The sequence below is a fragment of the Chanodichthys erythropterus genome, chromosome 22 (genome assembly GCF_024489055.1).
Source record: "Chanodichthys erythropterus isolate Z2021 chromosome 22, ASM2448905v1, whole genome shotgun sequence".
In the NCBI taxonomy this organism is placed as follows: domain Eukaryota; kingdom Metazoa; phylum Chordata; class Actinopteri; order Cypriniformes; family Xenocyprididae; genus Chanodichthys; species Chanodichthys erythropterus.
Genome location: NC_090242.1, coordinates 34,504,782 through 34,520,460, shown reverse-complemented (window position 1 = coordinate 34,520,460; position 15,679 = coordinate 34,504,782). Strand labels below are relative to the sequence as shown.

The 15,679-nt window shown below is 35.0% G+C and overlaps 2 protein-coding genes across 2 annotated transcripts; both read right to left on the bottom strand.

Annotated features, from left to right (window-relative positions):
* Positions 1 to 1,059: 1,059 nt before the first annotated feature.
* LOC137013191 (zinc finger protein 501-like) lies at positions 1,060 to 2,799 on the bottom strand. Its single transcript, XM_067376834.1, has 3 exons — positions 2,713 to 2,799; positions 2,257 to 2,358; positions 1,060 to 1,998 (listed from the first exon to the last, which is right to left on the bottom strand). Exons 2-3 carry the CDS (start codon positions 2,312 to 2,314, stop codon positions 1,064 to 1,066), a joined length of 993 nt encoding a protein of 330 aa, XP_067232935.1. The 5' UTR covers positions 2,315 to 2,358; positions 2,713 to 2,799; the 3' UTR covers positions 1,060 to 1,063.
* A 2,582-nt stretch (positions 2,800 to 5,381) lies between these two features.
* On the bottom strand, positions 5,382 to 8,451 carry LOC137013192 (zinc finger protein 501-like). Its single transcript, XM_067376835.1, has 2 exons — positions 7,945 to 8,451; positions 5,382 to 6,864 (listed from the first exon to the last, which is right to left on the bottom strand). Exons 1-2 carry the CDS (start codon positions 8,000 to 8,002, stop codon positions 5,945 to 5,947), a joined length of 978 nt encoding a protein of 325 aa, XP_067232936.1. The 5' UTR covers positions 8,003 to 8,451; the 3' UTR covers positions 5,382 to 5,944.
* Positions 8,452 to 15,679: the final 7,228 nt, after the last annotated feature.

Below are 15,679 nucleotides of genomic sequence, written 5' to 3'. Positions count from 1 at the left end.
GACACTCATAATAACAAAACATTACAAAACGTTTTTTTTTAAATGAAGAACAATAAAGAACTCCTTACGTCCACTATAAGGAGAATAATCCTGGAATGTTTTCCTCAAAAACCTTAATTTCTTTTCGACTGAAGAAAAAAAGACATGAACATCTTGGATGACATGGGGTGAGTAAATTATGAGGAAAAGTTTATTTAAAAGTGGACTAATCCTTAAAGGGTTGGGCTGGCTAGGCCAAAACAAGAAAAAAAAAAAAGCCACTGACTAAACCCACTTACAACTAAACAATCACTGGCTATACCAAACACACACAAAAAAGAGATCTATACAAAAAGAAAAAAGCACCCAAGCCGTACTGCTTCAGTAATAAAAGAAAAGTTATGTATATACAATATTTACAGAAAAAGGGCAAAATCATAAGAATGAATCATAAGAAAACTTACCCCCTCCGAAGGCCATTTCGAATTCCTAAAGACACAAAGTTGTTGATAGTGATCAAAGCCTATAGGCCATGATGTACATCAGGGTCTGCTAATTGTCTCACTTTTAGTACAGCGGGGGAAGTTTTAATCATCCGATTGGTCAGTTTGAATGTCTTACATCTGGGTTTTAATCACACGGTCAAAGAAGGGATAAATGAAGATTGTAACTGTTTCTCTGCCTCTTTTTATTCTCTGTCTCTTCTTTTTCTGGGCTCTTTATTCTCTAGCTCTTCATTTCACTTGGGCTTCTTTGCTCTGGCTCTTTTTCTCTTCTTATGTTTAAACTCTCTCTTCCTATCTCTCAGGTAACATTCTACATATATGCTGGGTATGATCAATGGTATAAGTTTTAATCATCTCATACCAGGTATTGTAATTAAACCATTTTCAATTACAAATAATGTGCTTACTAGTTTTGATTCAATATTAACTTTGAAGTGTTACCTATTGCAACACAATATCGTCACACTACAGCAATGCTCTCCCACATATTTTTTGCTATTGTAACTGCATTTATTTCTGTCACTGGTGTAAGGAGCAGTGGGTAGTAATAGACAAGAAATACTGCTGATAATGTTTCTTTAGTCATTCGGCAACCCCGCAGCCTTTACCACTGTAGGCAGACCACCCTTACAATGAACTCTCTCATGATATTTCAAGGATGATGACTGAGAAAAACTCTTTCCACAGTGTGAGCACTTGTGCGGTTTCTCTCCAGTATGAACTCTCTGGTGTGACTTTAAGTTGCTGGATGTAGTGAAGATCTTCCCACAGTCAAAACACATATAAGGGCTCACACCAGTATGCATACTCTCATGCTCTCTTAACTTTCGCAGATATTTAAAACTCTTTTCACAAAATGAACAAATGTGAGGCTTCACAGCAGTATGAACTTTAAGGTGTCTTCTTAAATATGCTGCCACAGCAAATGTTTTATCACACTGATCACAGCTGAATGATCTCACTCCAGAGTGAGAGCGCAGATGATCATTGAGAGTGCATTTCTGAGTGAAACTCTTTCCACACTGAGTGCATGTGAACGGTTTTTCTCCAGTGTGAATTCTCATGTGCGCAATTAGGCTTCCTTTCTGAATGAATCTCTTTCCACACTGAATGCATGTGAACAGATTCTTTCCAGTGTGAATCCTCATGTGGTCATTTAGGTGCCGGTTATGTCTGTAACTCTTTCCACACTGAGAGCATGCATAAGGCTTCTGTCCAGTGTGAATTTTCATGTGTCTGTTAAGAAATGATTTATAAGTGAAACTCTTTCCACACTGAGTGCATGTGAACGGTTTTTCTCCAGTGTGAATTCTCATGTGCCCGTTAAGAATTGATTTACTTGTGTAACTCTTTCCACAATCAGAGCAGGTGAAAGATCCTTTGACTCCAGTTTTTCTGAGTTGTTTTTGTGTGAAATCCTTTTCAGTTTGTGAAATGACAGAGTCTCCATCCTCATTTATGAAATGATGTTTTTGAAATTGATGCAGATTGTCCTCATTCATGTCCATCAGGTCTAAAATATAAGATTAAATTCCCATAATTCTATTACAGAAGGAACAAAATGAAATACAACCTTAATTTAGCACAAATCTAGTTTACTATTGAGTCTACTAGTATCTAGTTTTAGATGTATTGTATTGTTACATGTCAGTTTTCATCTCAAGGCCAGTTTACACCGCTACGACAGATGCTGGCAAACTCTTTGTCAGGTTTTGTTAGATCATTTTATGTTCCTCATCAGTCATTAAAGAGAATGAAGGAAAACACCAACCTATTTGTTCCTCTGTATCTTCTTCTTTTATTCTGCAGGGTTCTTCTTTAATCTCCATATTTACAATAGTATGTCAGTAGTTTCTCCTGGAGTAATTCCTTCCTGTGGGAAGATGGGAATATTCCCCAACATTTAAACTCTCAGGAATGGCTGTGGGAGAGGCTTCACTGACTGAAGGTGTGAATTGTGTATCACAATTTTGACACACTTCCCACAAACATTGGCTTTATTATAGTAAAACTTTTTGACGGATCGATTACCATTTGTAAAACCAGTTTTACTGCAAATATTTGTAGTAAAACCACGCAAGGGGTTCACTTCTAGTCAGACATAATGAAAGTAGCCTCCCAACTTCGGATTCTGATTAATTCGGTAAACACTTCAGCTGGTTGGATTCAGTAAAATGAACCGAACTTTTAGATTTCCCCAAATAAATATTAAAATTAATGTACTCACAGTCTGAAAAAGCAGATTTAGAGCAGAATTAACGGTTGTGTTCCAGTTCTCATGTTTATGTTGCCTTCCCTCGCTCACTTCTCTTCGTCTCCTAGACTCGGATGTGTGTTTTTGCTTCGGTTGCGCGAGCGCCCTCTACTGGCGGAAACCATATTACACCATTTAACCCTCATATATTAGATTTAAACCACGATAATTTCTGTTATCTTAGATGTTACAAGAATTATTAATAAAAAATAATAAAAAAAAGAAAGATAAAGAGATTTGAAGATTTAAATTTTTTTAAAATTTTCTCTGTTTTACCAAAAACAAAAATTAAGCAAAGTCTTTGAGGTTGGGCTAGGTCAAAACAATAATAATAAAAAAAAAAACAGCCACTGACTAAACCCACTTACAACTAAACAAACCCTATAAGAAAATAAAATAAAATACTATGGTCTCCCTGGCTATACCAAACGCAAGAGAAAGATATACACCAAAAAGAAAAAAGCATCCAAGGTAGCAAACGATATACAGTTTACAGATCATGAATCATGAGAAAACTACACCACTGTATCACTCTCTCAATACATCATGTCAACAAATCTCTTCTCTACAGCATCTACGGTGTACGCTCACAGTACGCTCTCTCCAGTCCACCAATCCTCTAGGAACATGTTCAATTAACCACCTGAGAGAGAGAGAGAGAGAGAGAGAGAGAGAGAGAAAGATGCACACACATCCCACCACACAGGCTCAGACATAACATGTGGTTTTAAATTACTCAATAAGCACAAGTTTGTTATTTCTTGATGTAACATAAATTCTACACACAATGCAAGTGGCTAGAGATGCAATGAATGACTGAATTAAAAATAGAGCGTCACCACTTAACAGTCAAAATTAATTTGAACATCATATGGAAATCATTACTTTTATTTACTCCCCAACATAAAGAAAAGCATTCCTACTAAAATTGGGACATTTTGAATTTCCATTGTTGGACAAACAATCTTCAATAATCCTTCATATAATTTTATCAATATTCTCTCTTTGATAATGTTGCCATGTTAAAAAAAAAAATTCAACTTTTGCTTTATTAGAATTATATCAAACTATACTTGTAAGTGATGGATCTGAACATGAACTTTACTCAGACAACTTTGGGCAATGCTTTTTCTTATGTGTCTTTAAGATAAATGGCTGAAACTCTTCTCACATGAAGAGCACTGGTGCGGCAACAAAGTTTAATATAACAGTATTAACTAAAATTGAAATGGTTACAAATAGGATTTATGAAATAATATGTTTGGTTAATTGTTCCCAGAATGTTTTACTGAGAAAGAGATTTATGTTCGAACACTTTCTCGCAACAGACTCTAAATGACAAATAATGAAGTTATCTTCTCAAAAGTGGTGTTGTTATCAGGAATGAGTTCTATATTTCCAGCACTGTTGAGCTATAAATCTCTTAGTTCAGTTCAGAGAGGAGCTGAGAGAATATTGATGAGGGCTGATTGCTGTAATCAGACATCGATTTAATGTGTGAATGTGTGTAAATTAGAGGCAAAGGACGAGTTTGCAATTCAGAGATACATGCATTTAACTTAAAAAAGTCCTGTGTGTCAGATTGTTGCATAATAATTTACAGGAAAACAATGTCTGAACAGAACTTCTAGGACATTTCTACCTTATATGTTATTATGCCTGAAATCAAAATAGTGGCGCAGGTATGATGTCAAAGCCCCGCCTCTTGTTCCCTTGAGATTTTCCTATGGGTTTTTTTATTCAGAAGTAAAATAAAGCCTGTGTTAAACATAACTTGGTGATTCTTTAACTTTGTTCAACCTTTATGAAAATTAACAATGGTTTAACTTGGTTTTGTAGTAAAACCATAGTAACTAAAAAATAACCATGGTTTAACTATGGTTTTTGTAATAAAAGTAGCTACAAAATAAATAAATAGTATAAAAATAAATAGTAGCTACAAAATGAACCATGTTTTAACCATAGAATAATCATAATTATTCTACTAATTTCTGAAAATGAAAAAAAAAAGTGATGAGTGGGGGTGACCCGAAATTGGCATTATGCTGTATTGTGAGTGATATTTTTCAATTTGCTTTCCTCTAGATCACTTTACAGTGTGATGAAAATAACTTTCCTTAAAGCGTGTTGTATATCAGTCTATTGGCATCCCATATTTATGTTGTATACTGTAATAGACATTATGATTCCTGATTCCAATTAAGGTTTTTGTATAAGAAAACTGTGTGAGCAAATGTTGAATTGTTTTTTGAAAAACTGTATATATATCGGTGGTCACTTGCATCATATTCTTAAATTGAATCAACAAAATAAATTGCAATAGGCTGTCTGATGAAATCTTCATCAACAAACACCCAGCATTGAAGATGAGACAGTAGCTCATCAAACAACCAGACTAACAAATGGCTTGACACAACTCGTATCGGGGCAAACCACAGTTCACCTGAAAAAACTTTAGAAATCTTTTAATGCAAAACAAGTGTCTGAAGTTCATTTAAGTTGAATCATATGATTATAAATCATGTTACAGTGGTTGTGAACAAAGAGCAATGCTTGACCAAACTGTCAACAGATTCAAACTTCACTACTAATTTTAGCAAATTTTCCTCTTAGATTAAAGGGGTCCTCTATTAAGCCCTTTTACGAAGTCTAGATTTTGTTTTGGGGGTGTACTTGAATACGTTTTCATGCTTGATTGTTTAAAAAATGCATTATTTTTCACATATTTTACATTATTACAGCACCCCTCTACAGTCTAGCTTGAACGCGCAGATTTCATTGAACCCCCTCCTTCCTAAATCTTCTGTGATTGGTTAGCTAGTCAAGTGTGTTGTGATCGGTAGGCCTCGTCCCCTTATTTTGCATATTGGGCGAGGAACAATATTATTACTTAATAAGACCCAGAAAAATCGTGCTGTAGTCCAAATGAGGCGTTCGTTGTAGTTCTTGAAAAGTGGATTCTGTTAAATAAAATATCACCCTTTGGAGTGGACTTTGAGCTTTGTAACCTTGCAGATCTTTTTTATGCTCAAACACCAATATTACACACTAACTTAAGTTAAAAAAGCAGGAAAGCATAATAGGATCCCTTTAAATCAATATTAAACGATTTGAATGTCAAATAATTTACTAATTTTTACTTGTAAGTGATCCGAACATGAAAACTTGCTAATTAGCTAACACATTGCTAACACATTTTTTGTTCTTATGAGTCTATAGATGAGATAATTGGGTCAAACTCTTCCCACTTCTCTCCAGTATGAATTTTCTCATGCCTTTTTAAGGAATCTGACCGAGCAAAACTCTTTCCACAATGTGAGCACTTGTATGGTTTCTCACCGGAATGAACTCTCTGGTGTGATTTTAAGTTGCCTAATATAATGAAGGTCTTCCCACAGTCAGAGCACACATGAGGTCTCACACCAGTATGAATACTCTCATGCTCTTTTAAATACTGCACTCGTGTAAAACACTTTCCACAAAAAGAACAAACATGAGGTTTTACAGCAGTATGAACTTTTAGGTGTGTTTTTAAGCCTGATGCTAAAACAAATGTTTTATCACACTGATCACAGCTGAATGACTTCACTCCAGTGTGAGAGAGCAGATGAGTTTTGAGAACGCTTTTGTAACCGAAACTCTTTCCACACTGAGAGCATGTATAATTCTTCTCTCCAGTGTGGGATCTCATGTGCACATTTAGGCCTCCTTTCTGAATGAAACTCTTTCCACACTGAGTGCATGTGAACAGATTTTGTCCAGTGTGAATTCTCATGTGCACATTTACATCCTCTTTGCGACAGAAACCTTTTCCACACTCAGAACAGGTGAAGGGTTTTTCTCCAGTGTGAATTCTCATGTGGTCGTTTAGGTGTCCCTTATGCCTGAAACTCTTTCCACACTGAGTGCATGTGAACGGTTTTTCTCCAGTGTGAATTTTCACATGTCTGTTAAGGTTTCCTTTCTGAATGAAAATCTTTCCACACTCAGAGCAGTTGAAAAATCCTTCGACTCCAGATATTCCAGCTTGTTTTTGTGTGAAGGTCTCTTCAGTATTTGAAACGACCACATTTCCATCTTCATTTCTGAAATGATGCGGTTTGTCTTCATTCACTTCCATCAGATCTAAAATCAGCATTGAATTTTCCAAATTCAATTAAAGAAGGCAATGATTAAATAAATAAATAAAGTTCTTTCTTACTTGAGCACAAATCTAGTTTACTACAGAGACTACTAGTATCTAGCTTATATGTATTTTTATTTCCTCCTGAGAACCAGAAATATTAGAGTTATGGATAAAAAAAGAATGTTCTGAACAGAAAACTAAACAAAATGTAATTCACTTAATGTTCTGACAAAATGTCTATTTAAACAATGTACAATATGATGTTGTCGTCTTAACCAATAAATAGCACAATGGTGTAATTGAAAATGAATTGGGGGAAAGTCACGTGAGAAGAGGCAATGTCTCCATCACGCTATGATTTGATGTGATCTAGGGCTGCACAACGATTAATTGCGATTAATCGTTTGCAAAATATAAGTCTGTGTTTACGTAATATATGTGTGTGTTCTGTGTATAATTATGTATATATAAATACATACACATACATGTATACGTTTAAGAAAAATTTTATATTTATATATAAAATATATGTTTATTTATACATGCATACATAATTATTATACACAGAACACACACATATATTACATGAACACAGGCTTATATTTTGCAAACCCTAAAGTTTTGTGCAGCCCTAAAGGTGAAAAAAAGTTATCACCTTTCATAAGTTCTATAATGTATTTAAAGAGCTGTATTTTCGTGTATTTTTTTTGCACTTAAAAAAAAATAAAATAAAAATTCTTCTTTAGTACTTATTAAGATAATCTTAAGAACATCTAAGTGTACTCAAGCTATTTTGGGACAGCATGAAATATGAACTAAAATGTGCTTTTATTATACTATCTCTGTATTTAAAAAAATATTTAGTTACAACTTGTAGTACACTATGGGTTCAAATATGCTATAAGTGTATCTAAATATTTTTTTTTTAAATACAGAGATAATATATTAAAAAGCCCTATATTCACTAAAATATAGTATCCCGAGGAAAAAAAGTCTATGCCTGGGTCTCAGGAGGATATGTCAGTTTTCATCTTAATGTTCCTCATCAGTCATTAAAGAGAATGAAGGAAAACACCAACCTATTAGTTCCTCTGTATCTTCATCTTTTATTCTGCAGGGTTTTTCCTCAAACTCCATCTTTACAATAGTATGTCAGCAGTTTCTCCTGCAATATTTCTTCCTGCTTGCTTGCACTTACAATCAATTTTTCAGGGGCAAATGTTTTGATCAAACAACTGTTCAGAAACAATTAAATTCCTCTAGCTGATTTTTATGTTGATTCTGTTACTTTAGATATGATTTATATGCATTAAACCCTGTTTACTAGGTTTCTTTACATAAAATTAAAACAAAACTCAATCTTTACAAATATTAATGTGAAAAAACAGTCAGTAACGAGTTTACGTTTCACGAGCGTAATGTAAAATAGTCAGTTAATTTCTAAGTTAAATGAACCGACTCGTTTATTCGTTTGGATTTAAATTTTTCCTAATAAATGATAAAACGAATGTAACGTTACTCACAGTCTGAAAAAGAACAGATTTAAAATTTAGAATGAACGGCTGTGTTCCACTTCTCATGTTTATGTTCCCTTCCCTCGCTCACTTCTCTTCTTCTCCTAGACTCGGATGTGTGTCATTGCTTCGGTTGCACGAGCGCCATCTACTGGCAGAACTCCGGAGAGTCGCTGTACTTGCTGTAATGTGAAAGATGCTCATAAAAAGATGCTAAGATATGTTTACTTAAATCTTCATATCTCTGATTTGCAAACGACTCCTTTGTCACTATTTTGCACACATTCACTCGTTTAATCGATGTCTGATTACAGTAATCAACCTTCATCAATATTCTTTCAGCTCCTCTCTGAACTGAACTGATGGATTGATAGTTTAACAGTGCTGGAAATATAGAGCTCATTTCTGATAATAACACCACTTTTGAGAAGATCATGACTAAAATACCATGAAGAAGTAGTTAACAGTTGGCACTTTAATTTTGTTTTCAATTTGCCTTTCTTTAATTGAAGTATTTAATTATTTAAGACCCAATCGAAGTGAAAGAAGACAAACAGCATCCGTTTCAAAAACATCATTTCAAAAATGAAGATGGAATTTTAGACTAAAAAAAAAAATCATGCAAAATATTAATGTGCACATGAGAATAAAGATAAACTGTATGCCTGAAACTATTCTTCAGTAGTTCATATTGTTTACCATGTTTCATATATTCAGTATTTAGTTTGTTACATTCAATGGAAGTCAGTGGTAACCAAAATGTGTTGTTTATCAACATTTCTTCAAAATATGGTTTATGTTCTGAAAAAGATAGCAAGTCACAAGTTTGAAACGACACGAGAGAGTAAATGATGACAGAATTTTCATTTTTGGGTGAACTTTCCTTTTAAAGAGTTTTTATTATGAAAATATGATATTTTTAATTAAATGATTTGAAAATGGAACCATCAAGTCGAATCGAACACTTGCGTTTGCGTAGGCTACTTTATCAGATGAAGTGGATTAGACGCAATATTTGGCAAATACAGATGTTTCACATGTTTTCATGAAGCAACAGAAACACTTTTTTATGTACTGCTTAATACAGCACCATCATCTGTACAAGAATAAAGTTCAACATAAGCCTTTACTATAAATACTAATAAAGTGGTTCTATGATTTATCAGTTATTTTGAAAATATGACACAGTATAACATGAAAACAGTTTTACTGTAATGAAAACACAGATTTGTGAGCATTAGCGAAACTGAAGGTGTTAGAAAAAAAATGAAACACGTGATCCTTGTCATGTGGTGAATCCGGCCAATCATAACACAGCTGTGTCGTCATCAGAGCTTGTGCAGCCAATCTTGAGAAGCTGCGCTGGCTGACTCAGCCGACTGCTCTCGAATCGCTCTCATGGTTCTTTGAAGCCATATGTCACAGTCACATGGTGTCGGTGCTGTCTCAAGTCAGACAAAATATCCTTGTTCGAGATGTATCGGTGCTGTGTAGACCGATGACATTAAAGCACCACTAGAGTGATTCAAAAACATAAGAGGTGCGTCCCAATTCGTGTACTTATGCACTCTATGCATTCTATGTTCTTAATTACAAATAGTGCAAGTGGTGCGTTCAAAGAGAACTCCAAAAAGAAAAAGTGCACTTTAAATACCCGGATGATGCACTAAATTATCGGGAAAAAAAGTAAGCGTGGAATGTTTGACACTTCATGCACTCAACTGTTGCAGCTTTAATTACTCTTGTTTAATGATAAAATAACCTTATAAAATTCATACACTACATGGATGAGAACATAGTGTATAAGTGCAAACTGTATAGTGTGTCATTTGGGGGATGTAACTAAGGAGTCGTCTGCTCTCCAATCGCTCTCGCGGTACTTTGATGTCATACTCTGATCAGTCTGCGCAGTGCCAGTGCATCTCTAACAAGCCTAATTTCTAACTGGCATGCACTGCTTTAAGTCAGCCACCAATCAGTCCAAGCCTATTAATTTCTACCCCCATTGTAATACTAAATTTAGCATTTGAATCAACAGTACATATCAGGATATATTGCATCATGACATGAGGGTATCATTGCACCCCTACTTCTTATTTATTGAACTGGTGTATAAATTAAATATCACATTTGCACTTGTGCTATTCAGGACAAAACAGCACTTGGGTGATACTTGTTGCTTCTTGTTGAAAACTTTATGACTTCATGAAAAAAATTGCTCATGACTTAAGCCACTCAAAAAGTACAAGTTTTGTTTCTTTTATTCTTGTAACAAATGAATGGCATTAGTAATAGTGCATCACCTCTTAACAGCCAAAGTGCTGGATCTGAACATAAACTTTTCCTTATTTAAGAAACTATGGGCAATACTTTTTCTTATGATAAAGTAGACTAGATGATTGGATGAATCTCTTCCCACATGAAGAGCACTGGTACGGCTTCTCTCCAGTATGAATTCTCTCATGACCTTTCAAGTAATCTGACCGAGCGAAACTCTTTCCACAGTGTGAGCACTTGTACGGTTTCTCTCCAGTATGAACTCTCTGGTGTGTTTTTAAGACACTGGATGTAGCAAAGCTCTTCCCACAGTCAGAGCACACATAAAGTCTCACACCAGTATGAATATTCTCATGATCATTTAAATACTTAAGCAGTGAAAAACTCTTTCCACAGAAAGTACAAAAGTGAGGCTTCACACCAGTATGAATTTTAAGGTGTACTCTTAAGTTTGATGAAAAAACAAATGATTTATCACAATGATCACAGCTGAACGACTTCACTCCAGAGTGTGAGCGCAGATGATCTTTGAGAGTACTTTTGTGAGCGAAACTCTTTCCGCACTGAGTGCATGTGAACGGTTTTTCTCCAGTATGAATTCTCATGTGTTTGTTGAGTTTTGATTTATCTGTGAAACTCTTTCCACACTCAGAGCAGGTGAAAGATCCTTTGACTCCAGTTTTCCCACCACTTTTCTGTGTAAAATTCATTTCAGTCTGTGAAATGTTTCCATCTTCATCTTCATGAAATGAAACTCATGCTTCAAAACTTTCACATCCATAGGATCTAAAATTAAATTCCCATAATTCAATTAAAGGAGGATATATTAGAAACAAAATTAAATATGATAAAATTTTAGTAGACGGAACCAATACCAGTAAATTAAATACATTACATTAAAAAACATTAGCATGTAGTCTTCAAATAATAAATAAGAAAATTAAGGAAAACACCAACCTATTTGTTCCTCTGTATCTTCATCTTTTGTTCTGCAGGGTTCTTCCTTAAACTCCATCTTTACAATAGTATGTCAGTAGTTTCTCCTGGAGTAATTCCTCGGTCTTGCTGCTTCACCTGTGGCAAGATGGGAATACATTTTTTTTTTATTATACTATTATTAATATAATATTATTCAGATGCAAATGTTATACTCTTAATGTGAATTTACTTTTAAATTATAAAATATTTAGATATAAGAATTAATAAATAAATAAAATTTTACAGAATTTATAAATGACTATTTCTATGGAAGCCCGTTTCCGCCACTAAAAAAAAAAAAAACAACAACAAAAAAAAGATGAATTGCAACTTTTTATCTCACAATTGCGAGTTATAAAGTCAGAATTCTGAGATATAAAGTCGCAATTGCGAGAAATAAAGTCAGAATTCTGACTTTTTATCACGCAATCGCAACTTTATATCTCAGAATTCTGACATATATATATATTTTAATCCAACATTAAAACTTCAAGCAGTGTTCAAGGACATTCGCATCCAGGGCCATCACCACCTGGAGGCTTTAGGAAAACAGTGAACAGTGGGCGACATGCATTTAAGCAGGTAAATATGAGAGAAATATGGCAAAGTCATTTTGACGTGCAACACTTCCTGCTACCAGCAGATGGCACTTTGACTAAAACTGAATATTGCCATGTAAATGTCTTCAGGCTGAGCATATTATCAAACATGTAAAGTTTGGTGCAGATTGGACACTGTATGCCAGAGTTAAAACAACTTCCTGTTTCATGGCGTTAATCGCATACTTCAGCATGTAGCCAGGTGTTAGCTCCATTTCTATGTGTACAGCACTTTAGTTTTTAAGTGTGCTTTATAAATAAACTGAACAGAATGATTTTACATGTTTCTAACACGTTTGGTATTTCATGACACTTAAATTTGTTTCTGGGAGTGAATTACAGTGTAAAGCATGCCATTTCCTGTTGCCAGCAGGTGGCACTATGACTAACTGAATATTGGCACATAGATGTCTTCAGGTCAGGACTCTAATCAAACATGCAAAGTTTTGGCCATGTTAGACATTGTACGCCTGAGTTTCATGGCAAAACATCACATTTTGTCAGGCCGCCACGACACACCATTCAACGAAAACTCTAGATCTTTGCAATTTAACATCACAAACGGGTTAGGATTAGACAGACCAAATATGATGATGTTCTGGTTAAATCTCAATGAGGAGTTAATCATAGTGTAAAACATGACATTTCCTTTTAACCGCAGGTGGCGCTATGCCTAAATTGACAAGTAGATGTCTTCAGAAAAGGACAAGAAGTTTGGGATGGATCAGGCATTGTATGCCCGAGTTACAACAACTTTATAGCAAAACATTGAACTTTGTCAGGCTGCCACGGACACGCCCTTCAACGAAAACTCAAGATCTTTGCAACTTAATGTCGCAAAGGCCTTTAGATTAGACTGACCAAATGTTGATCGGATTAAAGCTCTAGGAGGAATTCGTTAAAGTACAACGTCTGGAAATGGCAAAAACTGCACAAATTTGGCAAAGAAAATTCAAAATATCTCACTTCCTGTTGCTTCAAATTTTGCACGCGGAGAATTTTTTGTAGTTTTGGGCAGTTACACGTGTACCGAATTTCATAGCTGTATGTGAAACGTAGCGCGAGGGGCACTTGGTTGAAATTTTGTAGGTGGCGCTATGGAGCCATTTTGCCACACCTAATTCTGAAACCAACCGATCTGAAAAAGAAGCGATTGTTAAACATTCGCGATTATTTCACCACGGATGTCAGTGCTCGTCTAAACAAGTAACAGTGACCTGATTATTTTAATCACTGCTGTGTCATTTTTCAGTAAGTCATTTTACTGTACTTTACATGTTTATGCCCAAATTGCCCAATTCTTAATTAATTCTTAATTAAATTGTTGACTGTCATTCTCTTCTATGCTGTGTGCATTACTTTTTAAGAAATTCAATATTCTTCAAATATTTATAAGGTACCGCGCATTCATTCATTTATTCTTCCATATGAGCAAAATTGTAATCAGTCAAATTAATTTCAAATAATTTTCTAATCCACAGTATGAAACTATGATCAGTAAGAGAGAAACATATTGTTAATGAGAAGATGAGCACTGGACTCGGAAGCATTCGCAATCATACTTAAAACACCAGCACAATTGTCACACATAACTCCCGAAACTACCATATTACTTACCCATAGACAGTGTACTTACCCCATCCTCATCAGCGCGGCATTTTCATCAAATTTATGTTTGGTTCTTCTTCTTTCCTGTTTTACAATAAGCTGGTTGGCATCCAGCATATTGGTGCATTACCGCCCCCTTCTGCTCCGGAGTGTGGAACAGATAATAGGTTTACAATCTAATTTCTTTACCTTCTGTTTTACTATTTTTCTATTTTCTACCTTTGTTAACTATACTCGTGCTTAGCTGAAGTACTTTATACAGGATATCTTGTCGGCTTTTTGAAATAAACAACCTTAAACTAGCTAAAGCTGATGAAGAGTCAGAGCATATCAAGGCTTTGTTCTGTCCCGTCTTTTCCATCCACCGTAATGCAGATAATATTGCCAACATTTGTACAGTATATACTCCTAATTTATCCGATGTTCTTCTATTTATTCCAATTCCTTTTCCTGGTATTGCCACCCCAAATCCTGTTGCCTCTGTCTCTGTTGAGTCTGTTATTTTTTGTTTGTTTGTTTGTTTTGCACTGTCTGTATAAATTCATTATATACTTCTCCTACTCGATTATTGAAAACTCGTATCAAGTTAATTTCCTCCTTTGCTTTCACTTAAATTGCTCTATGCATGTCTCTCTTAAACATCCGCTAGTTCCTCCCACACCACCAGACCTCAATACCCATTCCCCATACCCATACTTTTACTTGATTACATTTCTAAAGAAAAAAACAATACATTTACTCCCTACAATTTAATTACAACTTGAAAAGTATTCATTACACGTTTTTTTATTTTTTTTTTTTCCATCTTATGCATATTAATTTGTTTAAAAAGAAGCTCAAATGTGTGAGAACAAGACGTTTCAGCTTCAGTTATAACATTCATAAGGTAAATTTCTTGACTTCAAAAATTTTTGAAGCCAGTTTTTTTTATTATTACATATTTCTATCTATTTTATATGGAAGCCCGTTTCCGCCACTAAAAAAAAAAAAAAAAAAAAAAAAAAAAAACCACTGAAAAAAAAAAAAAGGATGAATTGCGACTTTTTATCTCAGAATTCTGACTTTATAACTCGTGTGGCAGTGTAAGTAAATTGAGGGAATTCAACTATCTAGATGACCAACTACGCCACCCCGGGGGCCTACTACCGGGGATCGCCCTTCACAGTGAAATACCTTAGACTCACAGGTCCGGTTTGGCTGACTCAGATATCAGATGACAAGGTTTCAAGTTCAACAATGATCTTTATTTGACATAAGAAATTCCACTTTAATTCAATAAAACAGTCACTCTCACACAAGTTACCAGATTCAGAATTGGGGGTTGGCCACGCTAATCCAAGGGAACCAGCAATCACATGTGTACACTCACTCCACAGCACGCCACACCTCACTGTGATTCACTGCATTCAGGAGAAAAAGACCCACCACCACAGCAACGAGAGACACTGGTCCTCTGCAGCGGACTGCCCCAATTCTGAAGAAAACAAAACACACTAAAAAAACCACTGACAAGGTTGATTTAAAAACAATAAAAAAAAACAAACATGCATTACAACTTCAACCAATATGCAAGTTCACCAGGTCAATCCTACCAAACTGGTCAAGGGACTGCGTCCAGTCCCTAAGATAACCAAGTGGATATCTGGTTAGAAACAGGTAGCCAACAATATGATCACAAACACAAAGAAAAACACATACAACTAACTTGCATCAACAAGAACAAAACAAAAATAAATCAATTTAAATCAACCACAAAAGACAAAATATGTATAAATCTCAAACTCAGAAACACATCAGAAGAAAACATAAAACAAAATAACTAAACCAAAAACAATCCA